This window comes from Lutjanus erythropterus, chromosome 1, assembly GCF_056507025.1.
Source record: "Lutjanus erythropterus isolate fLutEry1 chromosome 1, fLutEry1.hap2, whole genome shotgun sequence".
In the NCBI taxonomy this organism is placed as follows: Eukaryota; Metazoa; Chordata; class Actinopteri; order Lutjaniformes; family Lutjanidae; genus Lutjanus; species Lutjanus erythropterus.
In genome coordinates, this window is record NC_139317.1 from 31845682 (window position 1) to 31867275 (window position 21594).

At 39.1% G+C, this 21594-nt stretch overlaps 2 protein-coding genes across 2 annotated transcripts in view; one reads left to right on the top strand and one right to left on the bottom strand.

Moving 5' to 3' along the window:
* LOC146333134 (FERM domain-containing protein 5-like) overlaps window positions 1–7290 on the top strand; it is a 96131-nt gene extending 88841 nt beyond the window's left edge. The window contains exons 12-14 of the mRNA XM_084719894.1: window positions 59–127; window positions 1054–1160; window positions 5683–7290. Of these exons, the coding sequence (XP_084576020.1) occupies window positions 59–127; window positions 1054–1160; window positions 5683–6272 (766 nt within the window). The 3' untranslated portion in view covers window positions 6273–7290. The remainder of the gene's footprint in view (window positions 1–58; window positions 128–1053; window positions 1161–5682) is intronic.
* Window positions 7291–12597: 5307 nt separating this feature from the next.
* On the bottom strand, window positions 12598–19640 carry wdr76 (WD repeat domain 76). The gene is made up of 15 exons (XM_084719899.1): window positions 19581–19640; window positions 18957–19082; window positions 18764–18829; window positions 18530–18622; window positions 17533–17591; window positions 15839–15956; window positions 15585–15686; window positions 15251–15291; window positions 14949–15102; window positions 14539–14697; window positions 14264–14379; window positions 13917–14015; window positions 13659–13811; window positions 13516–13569; window positions 12598–13417 (listed from the first exon to the last, which is right to left on the bottom strand). Exons 1-15 carry the CDS (start codon window positions 19629–19631, stop codon window positions 13162–13164), a joined length of 1647 nt encoding a protein of 548 aa, XP_084576025.1. The 5' UTR covers window positions 19632–19640; the 3' UTR covers window positions 12598–13161.
* Between the last annotated feature and the right edge of the window lie 1954 nt (window positions 19641–21594).

The following is a 21594-nucleotide window of genomic DNA, read 5'->3' on the forward strand; positions in this document are numbered from 1 at the left end:
GTTTTGGTGCTCACTTTTGTATAACTGATTTTTTTTGTTTGTTTTATTGTATTCTCAGTGGAAAGGTTGCAAAAGAGGTAATGGAACAAAGTGCCAAAATTAAGAGAGACCCGCCTGAGATACACAGGTCAGAAATCTAATACAATATTGTCCTATAATGATCTGAAATGTTGATTTATGCATGTTCATGCAATGTATTGAGTCATGCACAGCATCAATGTACACAGCAGCCATGGCTACCATTGCCCACTCAGTTTGGCCTTATGTCCCTTATGTCATTGAGATTCTGATTAGGCAGCATCAAGGCTGGTATGAACTGCTGGAAAACTGAACAACTGAGAGCCTCAGGACCAAGAAAGGGAGCGTGCAAATATGGACAGAAATGTTGACGTGATATAAACTTTCTTTAATCATGAAGTGTAATGTTACTCTACAATTCTGCGGTTTACATTCCAGATTGTTAACAATTAGTTAGTTAACAGGGAGAAACAGACACATCCATGCTATATGTGTTCATCTCCTCTATGAAATGGCTTTATTTTCACTGCACTGCTGTTCAGGCACTGTCTCTCTCTATGGAAGCACATTACTGTCAATGTGGTGAAAAGAAAGATCCTGGAAGTCATTATAATAAGGATCTTTCTCAAACTAATGACTTTGTATCTCAAAATAATTAGAAAACTTTTCATAATTATTCAGTGACTATTTTGAGAAAGTTTCTCATTATTTTCAGATAACTACCCATTATATATCACACACTATTTAATATGATGTCATTATATAGACTGACCTCTGACTGACTTCCAGTGCCTCTGTACTTAGAAATAACAAATGAGGAAAAAAAAACAAAATCATCATTTACCCTTCAGTTAAATTCATTACATCTATGGACTTAAAATCATTGCTATATTTGATGGCTTTGCTGCCCTAGCATTTGGCCTTTGTGCCCTCAAAAAATTTACACCAAAGGCCAAGTGCCACTAAAATGATGCAGTTCCACGCCTGATGTCATGTATGTCATATGAAAATGTGGCTGTCTGTGTCTTTGTCCAGGGCTGGCATGGTGCCAAGTAGGAGCTGTCCATCCATCACCCATGGCCCTCGTTTGACCAGTGTGCCCAGGACCCGACGGAGAGCTGTGCATATCTCCATCATGGAGGGTAAAACACACACTCAGACGAATAGAGCAATGCTGTAGAAGAAACGGGTATGAGGCCTGACTAATGTTAGCTTCACCCTCTGCACTTTTGGTTTCAGAGGTGGAGGCTATGTCAGAGTCTGTTGCTCATGAAGTTACAAAGCATTATGGCTCACAAGAGTGTCTCTGCACTTAGGGTAATAATACAGCCAACTACTTTAATGGTCATAATAATAGCTTTTTTAACTAAAAAAATGAATACAGCTAACTGCTGAACATGTAGTAGTAATAGTAGTTAAATAGTTCACCATTATGGATAGTGGTTTAGTAGGTTAGCCAGCTTGCATGATGACACAAGGATTCATGAGTAGCTTTCTGCCAATGTTGTGTGTAATGATTTGGTGAAAAAGTCACAAATAAGCAGTATTCAGGTGTTACAACTTGACTCAATATATGGATTGTGTGGGTCTTAATTTCTATTTTTTAATTTTAGTTTAGTTAATTAGTTTAGTTGATGCTATAAAAAGGGGATATCCCATCTTGTTTGTCAGCTTGCGATTGATTCGACCAGCTGTGTGGATGGGAACTTGAAAGCACGGCTCCAGCACTGTGCAGACTCTGGCTCCAAATGATGTCACCAGTTTAAGATGGCTGCACTGGTAGCCAAGATAATTTGGCTTCATTTTTGTACAGTGGGAAGAAGTGGAGACACATCATCCATTTTTATTTACAGTCAGTCAGTTAGGAATCACTGTCCTCGTCCACGTTACTTGATCTGCTGTGGATTACACACCTTTTTAACACCCTCACACAATTTCAGTACACTCACACACGCAGACATACCCTGTTAAGACAAAGTAGCCTTTCCATGTGAACAATCTCCCACTTGTGAGGGTCAGTCATCCTCTCTTCTCTTAATGTGAAATCTCACATTTTCTCTCTCGGACATGCTTTTTCTGAAACACACACACACACGCTCAAGCACATCCCGTCAGCCAGTGGCTGCAGCGGCTTTGACATGAGAGAGTCATCTGTCAGTTTATAAAGGGCACTTACTGTCCCCTATTTCTTCCAACAGGCTATTAACCTTTTGCCAATGCTGCCACTATAAGCAAGTTTCCTCTCAGTTCACCGCCGTGGCTGAAATTTAACAAACTTTTAGCGCAGTCCATTCACAACAAAACACATCTTTTGTCACACAGCCCCCCTCTTGTTATTGACATGGAGAGCAGGCTCTGACATTGCACCCCACTGTTGCAACAGTGAAACAAACCCCCTGTGTCCTGTTGCACTGTCTGCACTGGTATTTCCATTGGTAATAATATCACAGCCTGAAAATAGCTCCTGCTGTCAGGGGCCATGCCGTGTGTGTCACAGCTGACAGTGGGGAGGGACGAGGTGAACTGTGGCACAAGTGGACACATTCCTGGGCCTTGTCTTTCACTCTCGGTCTGTCTTTCCATTTATCTACGACTGTCAGTCTGGCTGCCAGCGTGTGGGGAGCTTTCTGCAGAGAAGGGGGGGCTGTTTAGTGCGACAGTCGTAGTCAGAGACAAAGACAGGCAGCAGGGAGATAGAGAGGCGAGAGACGGAGATAAAGAAAAGAGAGCAGCAGTCTGTTGGAACAGATTGAGGGTAAGACAGGTGTTTTTTGCTCTCCTTGAACCATGGTGAAATGTCTGATCCGGATCAAGACCAAAGTGAACGTTCACCTGCGCATGGTTAACCACTGCTATCGAGATGTGAAGGTGCGCGTGCTGTCTCTGGGACCCAGGCTCTTGGGCAAGGCCCTGGGGGTCCTACCGCTCTTCCCCGCCCTCCCTGGGGGTTCTTCCGCCTCAGGCTCTGCTCCGGGGTCAGGACAGAGCTCTAGGACGCCTTCCAGGCTAGCCGTCCCACCGCAGCTCTATGGCTGCAGCCCACCAGCCAACAGTGCAGGTAAAAACCAGGGCTGGTTTTGTCATGCAGGACTTACGGAGTGCAGTGGGTGCTGCATTTGAACAGAGCAGCTCTGAAAAATTTCAAGTTGGACAATTTTCTCTTGAAGAATATTGTTTGAACAAGTGTGTGTATAAAGTAATGTATTACTGCAATTACACTATTTTTGTCAGTAACTAGACATGTAACTTATTACTTTTCACAAGTAACACAATAACAAGTATTGAAATTTAAATGGGCTTGTTACTTCTTACTTTTGTCTTAGCTTACCTGAAAACACTGGACAGCTGCAGATAACAGTTCAAGCAATATTAGCTGGCTTTTCATCATATACACAATATAAATTGTTTATCATATCATTATTTATTAACTACTGTAGCAAAACTTGGTTAACATGTCCAGCTTTCTGTGGGTGTTCTACTAAATCTGTCTAATTTAGGGCAATAATATGCAGCTTATGGACAGACACTAGTTGTTGCTGCCCTCTGGTGGTCAGGAATAATAGTGAGTAAGAGCGATAATGGCTACAATGATTGATAAAAATTTGGCAGTTGTCAGTAAAATAATATAGCTACACTAAAATAATACATCTACACTAAAATGATATAGCTATATGCGCACTAATAAGAGAATTAAATCAGCCATTTAAAACTAATGTTTTTACTTTTCACAGTAAATAATTACTAGTAATTAGTAATTCAAAGTAATTCAAAGTAAAGTCATTCGGTTATGCTTTTAGAAAAGTAACTAGTAACTGTAGCTAATTACTAAATTTCAGTAACTTGCACAACACTGACAATAAACCAGATATTTCATTGAGCATATACATGGATTTATCTAATAATATGCTGTTGTAGTCTAATGCATTGGATATTAAAAAGTAGAGAGTATTAAAAGTTGACACTGTCATAATGTAGCTTTTAGAGAGCATGAAGAGCAAGAGAGAACTGAATAACAGTTCTTAGAGGACGTTGTTCTGATGTTTCGTGTTCCTTCGAGGTTAGAGTTGCCAGTAATAAGTATTTAATTTCGACAGATTAATTAATGGAAAGACAAGATCAGTTTCTTGAGCACAGGTCATGACAAGCCGACCATTAAAAACAAATCATGCTTCGCTTGTTACCACATCAGAATAATTCATGTTGGCACAGTGTTCAGTGTAGGACCATGTATGCACTTGAATATTCTGGCAGCCCAGCAAGGCAGGCTGAAAATAATTTCTCCTTAACTTCCTCTCTTAAGTGCTCAAAATAACAGGTGTAGGTTCTGTATAGTCACACATTTGCATTAATGACTCGGAGACATAATAATAAGGTCTTTACTTTCACTTCTCATGAGTTCACAGAACAGAAAACTAACTGAAGTCTAATCTCTGACTAATTAGAAGAAGTGTGGTGAATTCATTCAAGCAATAAACTTGAAATCTTTTTCATCTGTGACATTTTAATTATCTGTCAAATTGTACTATTTGCATGTCTACTTCTGACATGTTTTGATTTCACATTCAAAAAATGTCAATTAATTAATTTATTTAAAATTTTACCATTTTGACCTCATATATTTGATATGAATGAAAAGACTGGGCTAGATCTACAGATTATAAACAGGCTCACATTGTCAGACTGGATCATTCTTTATTTCACTAACCTGATAACAAAGCGCAATACACACCAGCAAACATGCATGGAGAAAAAAGCATGTTCTTCTTGTTCTGTTTACTTCAAACAAATTAGATTTCTTATCCGCTGAATTCTTTTGACAATAACTCTTTGTTCTCCTCTTCAAATCTGATTTTTGTCACTGTGACAACATACAAATAGTACAGTGCTACAGACACCGTATTGTATGGTACTACATGTTTTCTACTACATGTGTGAGGGTTGAGAAAACTAATTTATTCTCAGTAAGTTCACTCCATAAAAAAGTTACCATTAAGTTCAGCCTCTGGACTGTGTTTATTGTAAGCAGTGAGCTTAACATGTCACCTCACCCTCCCCTTCCTAGCGTGCAGGAGAACCTACGGCTGCAAAATTCTAGATACAGCCACAAAATACAGCCGAGATTGTGGTGTGTTTTCAATGCTGTGTTGTAGAGTTTGTGGAACTCTGAAACACTTTTCGTCCATCACTCTCTGTTGTTTCAATATTGGAATCCTTAATTTGCAAAACTCGCATGAGATTTGTACGCATTGTTTCTTCACTGTGCACGTTTTATATAAAGTACAAGAAAGTCATGTCAGTCTCTCTTTAAATGTCTACGCATCTTGCAGCAATACTTCCTACTAATTAAAGATAAGATATGGAGGATTTCTTGGTTGCTGTTTGTAAACATGCCAAAGAGATAGTTGATTGTTAAGTTTTATTCCCAGGTTATCAAATACAGAGGCTTTGGGTTGGTAAAGCATCGCAATCTCAACAAAACAATCAGAAAATTAGGAAATACAGACTGAGGGCAGGGTCTCTGCAGATAGACACCACCACACACTTCTAGTGGGTCTTAAGTGATGATTGAAAGGGATTATATTTATAAATCTAAGTCCTGGTTTGTATGCCTTTAAGTACAGTATATCTCTCTGATGAGCTGAATTCTTCTGCTGTGTGTTTCAGGTCTGGAGTCCCTTCGAGACAGTGCCCACTCCACGCCTGTGCGCTCCGTCTCCCATGGCGACTCCTTCATGTCCTCTCGGGGACAGATGGTGGACGGCAGCGAGGCGAGCACGTCAGCAGTCATCTCAGACGAGGCCTACAGCCCTTCAGACAGCGTGCTGCCTACGCCCGTGGCCGAGCACGGGATTGAGATGCCTTTGGCTCGTCACCTCAACGGTGCTCCCTGCAGCATCGACGAGGAGAAGGAGTCGGAGGCGGGAACATCGAAGGAGGGGCAGGCGGCGGATTTCTCTTCTGGCAGGAGAGCTCTGCGCATGGTCAGGAGCAGGCCGTCACCACAGAGCGATGTAGAGGAGCTGAACAAGTTCGTCCTGAGCGTGTTACGTTTGTTCCTGGTTACCATCGGACTGCTGTTCGCCCTGCTGCTGCTCCTCATCATGCTGACAGAGTCGGACCTGGACATTGCCTTCCTGAGAGACATCCGCAAGACACCTGAATTCCAGCAATTCCACTTTGAATATTTCTGCCCTCTGCGGCGCTGGTTCGCCTGTAAGTTACGGTGGATGGGAGGTTTCCTCATCAGCAAATGAGGCTAAGTGGAAAGTGACTGAATGACACAACACAGGCCTCTGCTGACGGAGAAGGGACGTAAACAACAGACGAGTCAGGAGAAAGGGTGGGTCAAGAGAAAAGGAAAAAGATGGCAGTCCTATTCCCAATATCAGCTAAGCTTCTCCCAGGATAGGAGTTCCTGTCACAAGCCACGGACTGTCCCTGAAAAGCCTTGTTTATTATGTTTGACCATCACTGCGAGGAAAGGAAATCACATTTTACTTTGAAAATTCAGGTCATTTCAAGGCATTTTATTTTTACACAAAGTCACCGTAACAGGGTTTGATTTAAACACTGATAGGGACAAGCAAGTCTGACAGACTTCACTTGTTCAACTACAGATAACAGTTGCCTTTATTTTTGTATTAATTTATATGTTGCAACATTATTGTAAGAGAGAGTGGCCTGATGTGTTGTGGTGTGTGTTGTGTGACCTTAAAGTCTGAGTAAAGTTTGGACAGAAGATGAGACATGGTGGGAGGGCATCTAGCTTATCAAACTTAAATATTTCAAAGCCAACAACATTCATTATGATCAACTATTGTCGCTGCTATGAGACTGAAAACTGTTGTTGTGAGTTGTATGAGTATTAGGGGGTTAGAGAAAGTGTGGAATGGAAAACCAAGCAACACTTTACGAAATGTAGATCAGTCCTGAGTCAAATAATGTCTGCAGATATAAGTTTTATGAATGTTTTAGGTATACATGGAATTTGTCATGTAGACTGACACAAGTGAGGGTTAAAACATCACAGGAAAAATAGTTTAATGAATTCAACTAATTGACAACTTACCTGACTCTCCTTAATTGGACTGATGTGGTTACTAGACATCTTGTACGTTGAATTTAAGTAAATAATAAGAATTGCCCCTTCTAAGTCCCACCCCATTTACTTTGTGCTACAGTAGCAGTTTTTACTAGCTGGCTAATCTACATCAATCATTAGCTAGTTAGTTATCTCTCAGTTTGCTAACACTGACTAACCTAAGATGTGACTATAAGATGCAAAATGAACCTAGATAGGACATTGCTGCCCAGCATTTGCCTCCAGTTTTTTCCAGTGGCCACTTGTGGTATTGCAGCCAAAAATTCTCCTGCGGCCCAAAAAGCATTTGTCCCATAAGACACCGTTATTTAAAAATATCTTTCAAACTGTTGATAGGACACCATGAACAGTAAACACAGTCAAAATGTGGTTTTCTTTTCAATACAGACAACCCTTGCACATAAAAGTGCAGGAAACATGAAAGGAGAAATTTGACTGAGGTTCTGCTGGGTACCAAACTGTTTTTTAGGAGACTAAAAAGGGGTGGGGCTTAGGAAGGGTCAGTTGGTTGCATTAGGTATTTGATGCAGGAGTGATGTTGGTGCTGCCCTGTTAGAGGGTTTGAATGATCATTTTTAAGTGTGGTCAGACGTCTGTTAACAGCGTGCTCGTGTTACCATTTCTGTCCAGCCACTAGAGCACTTCAAGTTTCATTGTCCAACGACTATAAATTAAGGATAAATTGTAAGGATATAAGTAAGTAATGGAAGTGGTAGGTTTACTGATTTTATAACATAGCAGCCAAATAATGCTAATAGCTACAATCAACTTCTGTGTGTAAGGAACAGTTGTCACTTTGCTGTAGTTGCTTTTACAGTAGTTGTAAAGGCAATGGGACTGTGAGCCAGCCCTGTAGTGATAGTTAAGTGTTTGGTTAGCTCTTTGACTCCCACACTCTGTAGAAGATGTTTTTCTTGATGTGCAATACTGTTAATATAAAAAACCCAAGATCCTTTCCATTAAGGGAAATTTGACCTTGTTTTATCTTTGTAAAGTGCAAACATTAGTGCTATTTTCCCACATTATGCAGTTAAGAGAGCTTGTTTTTAGTTCAAGAGCCATGTTGACTTAAGGTCATATAACTTTGTTTAGCCCTGCTCTGCTCAAATTTATGCATTTACATGTAAAGGCTGAATTTATTTAAATCATTTTTCCATTTTTGTACAAACTCATGTCTCGTTAACACATTGAGATTTCCTCACAGTGACTTATGATGGACTTGAAGCATTTTTTTTTACAGTAAATATAGAGTTCAGCCCTGCAACAAGACCACCTAAGATAAGACATGTTTACGTCCTACTGCAATTTTCATCATCACACCTACCAAAGAAACCTCTGTTGTCTGATATTTCTGTCAGTTTGCATCAACAGATGGAAACTCTAATAGTCTACTGTCCTTCTCCAGCCTTATGATGTATACGTTATTTCACAGTTAAGCCTGCAGGGCCGCTTTACAGCCCAGAACGATCAACAGCATCAGTTAAAACCACGAAGCTAGTTTGTGACAGTGAACTATTGGTCCTCTTAACAAAGCCTACAAGTAGTTGATTAGGAAGTGTATATGCTGTGTCAGTGGTGATTATAGGGTGATCAGCAGCTATTCAACATTATACCTAAAAAAAAAAAAAAAGGATGTTTTAATTATGCAACAAGAGGAATGGTTTAGGAAAGTGATTTGCTGAGGGGTATAGGATGTATGAGCCTTTAGGCAGTTTGAAAAGGTATTAATATTCAAATATTTCTTTACAAAGTTCAGTTTAACACAAAACCAGTACTTGATAATCCCTTTAGTATTAAATACCTTTAAATGTTGATTTTATTTTTGTACAGTATTAATATTTTCAAATCCAAAAACCCTCATATTATATTTTGTGGTTGAATTTCAGACTTGATAAAATACTCATGCATTGCTTTAACTCAGATGGATGTGTAAGGTAAAAGGTGATTGTGTATGGAAACAAAGACCAGTCGAAGCAGAAAACCTACATTTATTTCAAATAATTTGTATTTTAAAGTCTCATTTTATGTTCATGCATATGAAAAACTTAATTTGAGCAATACTTATTACAAATGTTATGAGTTAATAACCATAAACTGCAAACTAATGTGTTTGTCTGCTAAACATGCAAAATGTTCTTTTAAATCCCCTGAGAAGGTAAAATAGCCTGTAGATGCATGTGTGAAGGGAATGGTGTCCACTTCTCCTGATTACCCAGTGTCAAAAATACTTCTCCAAAATATCTATTGCTGAAAAAACATTTTCATGTAAATCCTGTTTGTTGCCTAATCCTAGATTGCTCTTCCTTGACTCAATTTATAGAAACAGTAAGTTTTCTTGTGAAAGTACATGTAAATGAACTGAACACATCTGACAGTTGATCCATTTTCAATTGACTCTGAACAGGTTTTACCGCCATGAAAGTGGAGCAGTTTTTGTATTTTTTTGCTTATTTTAACAGCAGAAGTAGCATATTCAACTACCTGATTCTTTCTTTTTGCAATGCAGTTCAATATATGTTTTTTTCCCTTTTGTATTGCTAAAATCTGTTTCAGATCACTTGAACTGTCACAGTGACAGTGAGGGGGGACAGGTCCATTGACGCTCTTGTACTCATTTTACTAAATAATGTAAACAGGAATAAGGCCTCAGACTGGGTCTTACTGTAAGCTTCCTTCCTGTACCATGGAAATGTCTCTGTAAGCATGTGTTCTGCATTTATTACCTCCAAACATGACTGCTTATTTCCAATCACTGACTGAACACTGGTTGTAATCTATTTATGAATAAATATTATCTATTCTTGACATCTGGCAGCTAGTCTGGCTACAAGTTCAATCTTTAATTCACAGAAGAAACCAGCAGCTTCATTAATGTGTTTCAGTGCCAATGCTTAAAAGCAAGAGATTAGTCAATGCTACCAGACACCATTCTATTATATCACAATGCTGCCATCATTCTGTGACAATACGTACTGCTGCTGATGAAATGAACAGTATTCACACTCAAAATGTTTTGTATAAAACATCTCTAAATTTATTATTATTTTCTTTGGATGCAACAAATAAAAAAATAAAACATGGCATGAAATCAGTTTTATAACAGGCACTTCTCACAGCCACAAACAAACAAGAGAACAAACTTTAGAAACTTGCTTGGGTTCTGAAAGAGACGGAGTGTAACAAACACAACACAAACTTGGACACGGCCACATTAAGTCATTTACTACTTGTTGTGCCGGTATAATGTTTTCAAGGCCTTTTTATCACACTGGAATGTTTTAGGCTTTTTTATTTTTAACTTATGAACATAAAAAACAGCTTTCTAATCTCAGCGTGGACAAGTCTCTACACACTAACCCAAATTAAGTATAAAACTAAGTAACTGATCAATTGCATTTTTAGGAGATTGCAGAAACTTGAAATAAAACTTAAACACATAGTGACTCTAAATGCATCTTCATCTCAAATGGTCCAACAACTGGTTAGTTAACAGGCCAGTTTCAAAAACTATTTGGAGCAAAACTGAGTTGTCGGCCATAAAAACGCTACACTTAATGAATGAATTGCTCGAAACACACCATCTCCACCATGAAAGCTGGCAGAGGCAGCATCACGTTGTGGGGAAGCTCCTCTGCAGCAAAGCTTGACAGCTTGTAGAGGGAGAGGGCAAAATCAATGCAGCAAAACGCAGATAAATCCCTGAGCAAAACCTGCTGCCGTTCTCAAGAGAACTGTGACAAGATTTCTTTTCCAAAAAGGCAACAACAAGCCAAATCAACACAGGAGAGGCTTCAAAACAACAATATCATCCTGGAGTGCAGACCTCTATTCTGTCCAGAATTGGTGTCCCCACACAACTTGACTGAGTTTGAGCAGTTCAGCAAAATTTGGAGAAGAGTGCTGTGTCCTCATGCGCAAAGCTGATGCAGCCCTATTCACACACAGCAGATATAGTGCTGAAAAGGGTGAATTCTATTGTGTTTTAAATCAGACTGTAATCTACACTCAGTGGCCACTTTATTAGGTACATGTGTGTTAATGTGCTTCAGCAGAAGATGATCACACCTGGTTCTACGGTCAGCCCATTTCTACAATATGTCAATGTCACCACCATATTGGACTTGTCAAGACCAGCCTGTTAACAAATACATGTACATGGGGGAGCTACACGTTTTCTGGTTCAAAAGCACTCATTTCCATTTTTCTACCAATTTCAATGACTTGTGTTATTTAAGGGTTTGTGATCTTTCTAATTTGATCATGAACTATAGAAATATAAAAACAACCAATTGTAATCAGTTGAGAAATGTAAACATTATGGTGCTTTTTATCCAGAAAAACGTACGTGTAGTTGTTCACAGGCCAGTCTTGACCAGTTAGTGCATTAAACACTGACGTACAATCCAAGACAGTCTCACCAGAAAAAGACAGCAGAAGATGGAAAAAGAAGATGTCTGTGACTTGATGGCATGAACAACATGAATACATGGATCAATCCTGACTTTTGTCAACAGTTCAGGCAGCTGGTCGTGTAATGGTGCTGGGAATATTTTCCTGGCAGACATTACGACCCCTAAATACCAACTGTGCATGATTTACATGCCAGAATATTGTTGTTGACCATGTCCACCCTTTCTGCTCAGTCTACCCATCTTCTAATAGCTACTTCCAGCAAGATAAAGCAGTGTCACAAACTCAAGCTGGTTCCAAAAACACGACAATGAATTCAGTGTACTGCAGTGGCCACCACCAGATCTCAATCCAACAGAGCACCTCTGATAGAAAGTGGAACAGGAGAATGTCTACAGCAACTTCAAGGGTGACTTTTGTATTTTCCAAACTGGAGCCTATTTTCCCATGTTTTTGTGTCTAAGTGACTAATGGGAACAACATTTTTGTAAATTGGTCAAGAATTGAGGGAGAAGAGCTTTATAGATTAAGATACAGTTCATTTAACCACAAACAGATGTCAAGACAAGACATTTTTGATCAAGTTTGAATCAAGATGAGGATGATGTTAAAATTATAGCAAAAAATTATGCAAAGGGGGTATGATAAATTTGAGGAGAGCAATAAAACATCCGTTTCTGGTTAAAACATGAAACATATCTTACTATAAGAACAAAAAAAGGTCTATCTCTGTAGCAATTGTTTCCATAATATTGTCAAACATTTAGGACAACAATCGGAGCCTGAAAGTGGCAAAAAAACAAGCACTTTTAGTGGTCAGGGATTACACTGCAATTTATTTTCACTTCTGCCAACTGGTCTCCCTCAGTATCAGACTAACGATCGTTGTTGTCCCCGTTATTCACTTACACAAAAACATGTAGAAAAAAGGCTCCAGATTGGACAACACCAAATTTACCCTTTAATGAATCCATGCCATGAAGAATTCAAGCTGTTCTGGTGGCAAAGATAGAGTCAAGCCCTGAATAAGTAAGGTGTTATTAATAAAGTGGCCACTCCACGTGGATTAATATGTGGAGATTTGTTTTTACTTTGACGAAAGACACTATTTAAAAAAAAAATCCTGAACTGACTTGATCCATTATTGTAAGTAAACATGAAAAAGCCCAAGAGATAAAGGAACACGCTGCATCACATTCTGAGGCCAAAATGCATTTCACTGCATGTCCAACAAGAGAAGGATGCATCACACAAATTAATATGTATTTTGTTTAGAATACTGAGAAAGAAAATTCTGATATTTTGTTAATGATACTGTGCTACCTAACACTGTATGACTGTCTGTCTTGTGTGCGTAACAGCTCTATGAATGTGTCTAATGACTAAACAAGTGTAGAGTTTTTGTTTGTTTTACAGGTATGTTGCTTTGATATTATATAGTATGGGAATGATGACCATATGGTTAAAGCTCTACTGAGATACAGAGGGGAGACCAAGCTAAGGATTACTGAGTTATCCATCTACATTGTACGAGTTATCCATCTTGACTTTGACAAACTTCTTTACTTCTTCTTCCCATCTCACCACTTGCAACCAGAGGGGTCACTGTCATACACATTTTGGTCTTCATCTTAGTCAGACAAGATGTGCATACGCCCTGATGCATTGCCCCCCAGTAGGGCATTCCTTGTGGGGTGGAAAGCTGTTACAGACAGCACTGTGGTGAGATTCTCGCCATCTCTGAAGGAGTGCTGTGGCTGGCCGTTTTCATGGAACACCTGCACTGTCCGGGGCCTCGACATGCTCCCCACCACAAAGCAATCTTCCCGTTTGGGGTCCCACACAGCTGACAGTTTGGTCAGCCAGCGGCCTGTGTGCATGTCATGTCTGAAAATGAAGATTGATGAGACAGTTTGTGAATATGTTCAAATTGCACGTGTAACAAAAAGCAGAGAAGAGACAAAAACAGGAAAGCATGGATGTACCTGATGGATGTCAGCAAGGGAGATTTAGTAGTCATTGCAGATGTGTCGTATATCCTGTCAAAAGAGTTCATGACAGATACTGAGTTGGGATTGAAAAAACAGCAAGTATGACACATTTACTGAAAGTGCAGTTCTGGCCTCACCTTATGTTGTTATCCATACAGGAGGTGAGAACTCTGTTCCCTGTACAAGGGGAGAAATAAGCACTGGATATGCTTAAAGAGTGGCCATGCAGCTCTGAGACTGCCTGACTTTTGGTTTTCTTCAGGCATCTGCTGTCGTAAATACTCACTACCCTGCAGACAAGATCAAAACACTTATTTTGTGCAGTCAAAAAAATAAATTGATACATGTGGATCAAATATACTGAATCAGTATGTAAAATTAAAAATCAGACATACTTGCTTTCTGCCACAGCCATGTACTGCTTCTGTAAAGGGTGGACACTGACACAACGCAGAGTCTTGGGGTCCAATGAGTGGAGGGACTCATGTGAGTTCCTGCAAAGAAATGAAATGCCAACATAGCAGGTTTAGAAATTGTTTATTAGTTGACAAGATAGTTAAACTTCAACTACAGACCCTAGAGTAGCTATAGACAGAAAAAAATATGTATGCACGCACATGCACACACACAACATATATATTTTTCTCTATGGCCACTCTGGGGCTCCGTATTCAATACCACAATTAAGGTATGATGGAAGACTACAAACTTCTACAACACATCATCAACGATAATACATTACCCTGGAGTGCGCCTATCAACGATGGCAACTTCTCCAAAAAAGTTTCCAACCACTAGTGTTGAGCAGTCATGCGACAGGAAATCAAATGTTTTCAGGCCATCCTCAATGTCATACACCTAAAACAAACAGATGTCAACTGGTGAAGCAGGACACTTTGAATTCAGAGTGAATGTGTTCACTACAAACTTAAAACTTAAGTTTGCAGGCGGTTTAACTTTGAACCATTTCAAAATGACTTTTAAAAACCACATTTGAAGGAGCAAATGTTATCTTACATCATCAAAGACAGCTTTCTCTACATCCATACAGCGTAGAGATCCGTCATAGCTGAGGCTCAGTAGGTGAGTGGGATTAGCCCTGGAGAACGCCATGCAGCCCACTGGACGAGTGTGGGGCTCAAAGAGCAGCACACCGTCATCATCCCAATCACCACCCTGAAGGAATATTCACATGCAAGAAAGTGGTGTCTAAATGTAGGTTTCATATATGAAACTGCTGTGACTTAAAGATAATTTATTACTGTTTTTCCCTGTAGCTCTGTTGTTGTTTACTAATGTGTTAACAGTAGATGATAAAGGACCTCAGGACTTGCTGCTATGAGCTTGTTTTGGATCCCACTTCCTGCCACTAGTGGTCACATACCAATTTACAACATTATCATAAGAGCAGAACAAAGAAAACACACCAACTTCCAGAGTCCAACTTTCCCCCATTTGTCTCCTGCAGCCACCAACAGGCTGCTAGTGCACGGGTGGAAGGCAGCAGAGAAGATGCGGTCCTTCACCACTTTGGCCACTTGGTCCTCAGTTAACCTCATGTTCTTGAGGGCTGAGCGGTACCTGGGTGAAGACATGAGTATAGATTTTTGTCTACCTGTATTCAGATTTTCAACCATTTGGGAAAATGTGACAATGAATACAATGGGCAAAAGTTGGGTATAAGATGGGTGATTGGCAAACATGTCATATTCAGAACTTAAACTCTTACTCTTTCAGACCAAGATCCATCTTTCTTTCTTCTTTGGACTCCTATGAAAATAAAACCAATTTTAAGATTTACTAATTGATTCACAGGTAGCATAAGTAAACAATTATCACCCAGCAAACACACAAGGCTACATACAGTATCTCAAGTTTAGAAAGTATTTTTAGCTTTATATATAGATATAGATATCATTGTGCCTTTTTGTCCTGGTGGCACAACAGCCACCAGCTAAACAGCACTGCATTTAATTACCATTTTGAGAGAATATGAATTTAAGTAAAAAAGAAAAATGTAGTACAATTTAAAGAGGCCATGAAAGATGAAAAGTAAGTCCTACCTCGGAGCAGAGCTCAAGAAGTTGTGAAGGCAGCTTGCTTCCCTCTTCCAAGTTGATTGGATCCATGGGCAGAGGGCCAGATGGCTTCTTGGGTGGCGAGGACTTTAAAGCAAGCAAAATAACTAAAGTGAGTAAAAGCAAGAAATAAAGAAAAAAAGAAGAGCAAGAAAAAGAAATGCTAGAGAGAAAGACAGCAGTGGAGTAGCTTGAAGTGAGGCATGATATGTATGTATCGGGTTACTTTATGTTATTACCTGTTCATAAATCAGCATTCCTCTGGGTTCAGGGGGAAGTGTTAAGACTTCTGCCTCTTTATTTTGGAGACGAAGGGATTTGCGAGCAGGCAGCACTTCTTTTACAGCAGCATGTGACCTGAAACCACAAAAAAATGAACATTACAGTGACATCAAGAAGACACAGGTCTCTCTGTTTTTATGTTTCAGAATGGAGAATAAACCTTTAATAGTCAAATGATCTAAAGTGATGTCACTTCTTTGTCTGACCAACAGTCAAAAAACCAAAGTAATCAACTTCAAGTGGTATAAAAATTAGAAAACAAATCAAATCCTCACATTTGAAAGAGCAAAAGAAAATCTAATGGGCTGTTGTATTTTTATGCAAGGGCAACTATCAAACAAACAAATGTAAAGTAATTAACAGTAGCATGAACCATGCAATTAATTCAATCCCCCACTCAGGCTTGGGCGGTATCTATTTCCTCATACGTTCATGACATTTTACCAAGGCGTACAGTATTATGACAGTATTGGTACAGAACTTGTATAAATTGGCTCAACTCGACTCTACTCCACCATACTGTAATACTCTCTTGATATAGGTGGAGCAGATCGACATAGCAACACTATTCCCATAGCTTGGAAACCAACACATACTCTACGCACTCAGTAAAATACGCTATTCTGACAAATTAGTCGTCTGCTGGCTTACATTTTATTATCAGGACAAAGTCTAAAATACCCCCAAACGGAGGCCCACGCAGGTAACCAGGCAGATCTAAGCCCCTATGAATGCTGGGTGATATGGCACTATGTAAAGAACGGTCCCCAAATCCTCTGAAATCTGTTCTGTGTATTGGGTTTGTACAGACAGAGGTCTTTCCATTTGTATGATGGACAACACCTCCTAAGCTAGTGTGTAAAACAGGGTGGAGAGGTTGACTTCCTATTCAGGAGACTAAGTTATTTAGCAACCACTACTCCGAGGTGCAGAGCAATCTGCATATCGTACGGCAGTCCTGAAGTCTCTATAGAGCATCCAAAGATGGCAAGGTAATGGTTGGGCTGAATGTCTCTGGAATAGGCTTTTGAGAGCCACTCGAAAATTGCAGAGTACAAGTTATATAATATAGGGCAAAACCAGAAAGGACGTGCAAGTGATCCCTCAGCAGAATGACATTTATCACATTCAGGAGACACTGATAGGAAGATGTGGTTTAGTTTTGTTTTAGTGTAATGCAGTCTGTGCATCACTTTGTGCTGGATTAACCTGTGGTGTGAGCTGATAGAACAACAAGGAACCGGTGACAATTGCATCTTCCCAGAACTCTGTTGATATCTCTGAGTTCAGGTCAATTGCTCATGCCTGCTGAAGAAACTGAAGCACCAAAGCAATTCACAAATTTAGATACCAGCTGTTTGGAATCTCAGAAAGTGGGTGCTTCTCCTAAAAATAGTGTCTGACTTGAAGATACTGGAAAAAAGTGAATTTAGAAGATTACATTTTGTACTAAATTGAATTAAGGAGGCAAACTGGCCATCAGCATTCAAATCTAGAAAAGTTCTGATACCCACTCTCTAGATTGAGTATCTGTATTTATGACAGTATTGAAAATCATTTTTTAATACTCTGGTATACCGTAATACCTTATAACACCCATGTCTACCTCCAGTCATGTTATTCAGAAATTATTAATATTAGCCAGCTGTACCTCACCAGACCCCTCTGTGAAGGCTTTGGCCGTGTCACCTGCTTCAAATCCTCAGATGCCTTTTGAAAAGAAAAACAACAATTAATACTCATCCCATTTGCTCAGAGACAGCAAGAGGAATCAATTACATGGCTGTGTTGAATGGAATGAATACATATTAGTGCAAAACACACACTAACAATATTGACCCACATTTTAACATTACACACACTGTGAGAGTGTTCACGGGGCTGTTGAGGACACATGAGGTAATACTGACTCAAAATCAAAAGAGAAACCAAAAGTTTCCACTATTTACTGTATGACAGTGAACTGTCATAATCTCATAATGAAAGCTGATCCAAGGGTCCCATTTTGACAGCATAACCAAGTACCTTGGCAATATGATCTAAAATGTATTTTATAATAGAGTTTCACCATGATATAGAAAACAACAGATTTCATGATTTGAGGGTTTTTTGGTTTTGTTTGTTTTGTTTTGTTTTTTGTTAAATCAGTATGAAATTTCCTTTCTTGTGCTACATTACAAATTAAGATTAATTTGGATCATCCAGCCCTAAATCCCAGTATCCAAAAATTACTAATGCTGCATTCCAGACAACTTGGGACTAAACATTTTAACAGTTTAAACATGTCCTACTAGAAAAAGACACCACTCAGAGTTTCTACTTGTAAACTCAGGCAAATTCATCTACCCATGAAAAAGCAGTTGGCTAGCATCACACATCACTGGCAACAGCCCAGGAAGCCAAAAATAATACATACCATCATAGTAAAAGATGTTCTACTTTAAACTGATGTTAAAATATGTTGCCTATCTTATTAAGTTCAATAAAAATCTAAATTAATTTCTGTGTCTGTTACCTCAGGCATGGTTTTTCATTCTCTGTGTCTGCAAGGTGGCTGTACTATTGAGAGCTTTCCTGAAGGAAAGGTTCCAGGTTCCAGACAATGTTAGCATTGTCCGGAACGCTGCACAACCCTCCTGTCTACCCACCTGGAATAAGTTGATAGAGGACAGGAACACTTGGTTCTGTCTGATGTTCTCAAGCCGCTCCAGTTCATATGCCGAAAGTCCTCCATGTCCCTCCTGAAATATACAAAAATATAGCACAGACAAACATTCAATAAAAAATTGCTTTATAAGCCATGTAAGAGTTGAAAATAGTAGTGTCTATTTGACATACTAATTTTGGTAGATGTTGTAACAGACGTGGATTTTCATACTTACAGTTGTTTGCTCCACATCACTATTTTCAACGTCAGAGTCCTCCTCCTTTATGTCCTTTCTGTTATTCTGGCTGTTTAGGCTTTTGCGTGGTTTCGATTCCTATCAACAAAATATGGCCACATTAACAAAAAACAAAACAAAAATACCTATAGTGTACTACTACTGTTTCTATGGGTTTCTGAAGTGTCTTTACCCTCTTCCTTTTCTTCACGGGGGTTTCATCTGTGCTGCTTTCAGGGGAGTACGTGAGGCGTTTAGGTGCCAGGCCGTTCCGTGATGATCGTCGGACTGCCGTCTCCGGATCCTCCGGGGTTGTTTCCTGTAAGGTCTGCATCGTTAATAACTAGCTAAAAAAATAATGCTCCATTAAATATCTCAACAAAGTATTATCATATATAGTTTAATCTTTTCCTACGCAGTTGTTCAGTACTGCATTGTGTTGTTTCGCTTTATATTGTGCGTAATATTTATCATGAAGTTACGTTAATTTTAAGTACGGTTTATGGTTGTACCACGACTGCTAATGAAACCAGCGAATGAGCTTTTCATTATGCTGTATACCTGAGTCTAAGTACAGTGAAAATGAAGTTTAATTAAATTGAGTAAGTTGTAGCGAAACGCACACCACACTGGGCTGGACTAAAATATGCATAAAATAATGTTTCGGTATGTCATCTGCGTTACCGAAATACTAAACCTTCAACTAGTTTAGCTCCCAAACTTACCTAGCTAATGTTAATGTTATTCAGCTGTTAGCTAACACAGATAAGACGGGTTTAGATAACAAAAACATGCAAAACATGATTTCAAAACTCACCATTCTCTGTAACTTCTCAACAGCTTCCCGTTTTGCTCGTCTTGTCGCCATTTTAATGCACTTATATACGTACTAGTATTTCTTGGCCAGAACAGTAAGTAGGTGATAAACTCACACTTCACGTCTGGACACTGAAGATAATTGACAGACTCTGGGGGAGAATAATTCGCGCCACATGCTAGAAATGTTTTGTAACAAGCCCCGCCTCTCTGTGTTGTGAAACAGAACCCAAGCAGCTCATTGGTTAATCTTTTCACATTATTTTAATAAAGGGTTGTTCTCTGCTGCCAACAGCCAATGAACGCCTGGCATTTTGTTATACCCGGTTTCGTGTTCTTGCTTGGCACTTTCAACATTTTGTGTTACTATTTTCTTGTTTCGTTTTGTACAATGCGCTTTAACAATATTGTATTTTATTATCGTCATACCAATAAAGCCACTTTGAATTTGAATTTGAAATTGATTGAAGTCTCATCTCTTCCTTCCTGTTCAGCTTCCTCAGAGTCAGGGATAATGTCTACACCTGCTGGCAAATATGGGCAACAGCAGAAATATCAAGCATAATATTGAGTTTTGGCTTAATCATGAAATACGGGGCCAAACCTTTCAACACACAACAAGTGCCACACAAATCTAAGCAGATTAAGAAGAAGAAGTAGATGAGAGAATGAGAAAGAATAATTAGAACAAAGTGCCAAAAAGTACAGGCCACAAAAAGGGGCAAACAAATGCTTGACGACTGGATCAACTCTAAATATCTAAAGCAAGTATATTCAATCACTTTTTTTAGATGAGCCAGATTTGAAAACAGTAAAGTGCAGGGCGGACAATTACATTTGCTATGTCTGATAAATAATTTAATTTTTAAATTTTTTTTCTCCACTTTAGCTTTCAGAATTGGAAAAGAAACATTACATAGGGAACAAGCCCCCTTGTAATCTTAGATTCAAGGTAGTTTGACTCCTAAATTCGATCTGCTTAAAGATTCAGTCATCATCTACTCAACCTTATGCCAATTGAAGTTTGGATTAAGTTTTTCAGTCCACAAAACACTGCTGGAGTTTCACAGGAAAGCGGCATTACAGAATCTCCCAAACAATGGAAGTGAATGGTGACCAGTTTACACACTTAAAAAAAACAGAATAAAAATATAAAATACCTCCATTCTACTTATCTGGTTTAATACAAGTCTCTTAAAGCCCCAACATGCTGAGCTGACTAAAAATATGTTATTTACACCATGTTTTTAGCCTGAATCTTCACTGTAGATCTTCAGCTTGGAGCCACGTTCACTGCACACCGTCTGAACTGGGTCTGAACTGGGTCTGAACTGCTGTGACGGTGTGCAAACAGCATGTCAGGACTTTGGGAAACTTGATTGTGCCAGACAAGTAGCATGAAGATATTCTATGTTTTTTTTTCTGGTTGTTTTTATGTTTGAAAACTTATCACCATTCACTTACGTTGTTTGGGAGATTCTGCAACACTGTTTTCCTGTGAAACTCCAGCAGTGTTTTGCAGACTAACAAAAAAAACCTGACCCTCAATCAACATGAGAGTGAGTAGATAATGGCTGATTTTTCTTTTTTGGGCGAACTTTAAACAGACAAACTGCTTAAAATATTTTTAAAATTTTAAGATATAGTTTTTTTAGATTCATAAATGATTAACAGTTGGGGTTGTTGCTGTTTAAGGACCAGATTCAGTCCATGGGATGTCAGTTGAATAAATCTGCCAAATTCTGCTGAATCTGAGCAGGTCAGAGAAAACACACAACCATACAGGCCAGAGAAACAGTCTAGCCTTGTTTTTGAAGGCATTCAGAATTTCTTACACGCTTGATTTTGTCTATATAAACCAATAAAGAGCCTCTCAGTGAAAAATTAAGTCAATCAGCCATGAATGATCTACCATAACATGATCCCATTGGTCTACAGGGATGCCTATCGCTCAGCGTTACACCAGGCATGTCATATGATTATAAAACTGTAAACAGTGTTGACAAAGCAGCTGC

What these genes read in the sequence shown, in the direction of transcription:
- wdr76 (XM_084719899.1), bottom strand. Translation starts at nt 19,631, where the DNA reads ATGGCGACAAGACGAGCAAAACGGGAAGCTGTTGAGAAGTTACAGAGA. An exon ending in TTCTTGAGCTCTGCTCCGAG is followed by an intron (nt 15,292 to 15,584) that starts GTAGGACTTACT and finishes TTATTTTCATAG; the next exon opens with GAGTCCAAAGAAGAAAGAAA. An exon ending in AAGTTGGACTCTGGAAGTTG is followed by an intron (nt 14,698 to 14,948) that starts GTGTGTTTTCTT and finishes ATATTCCTTCAG; the next exon opens with GGTGGTGATTGGGATGATGA.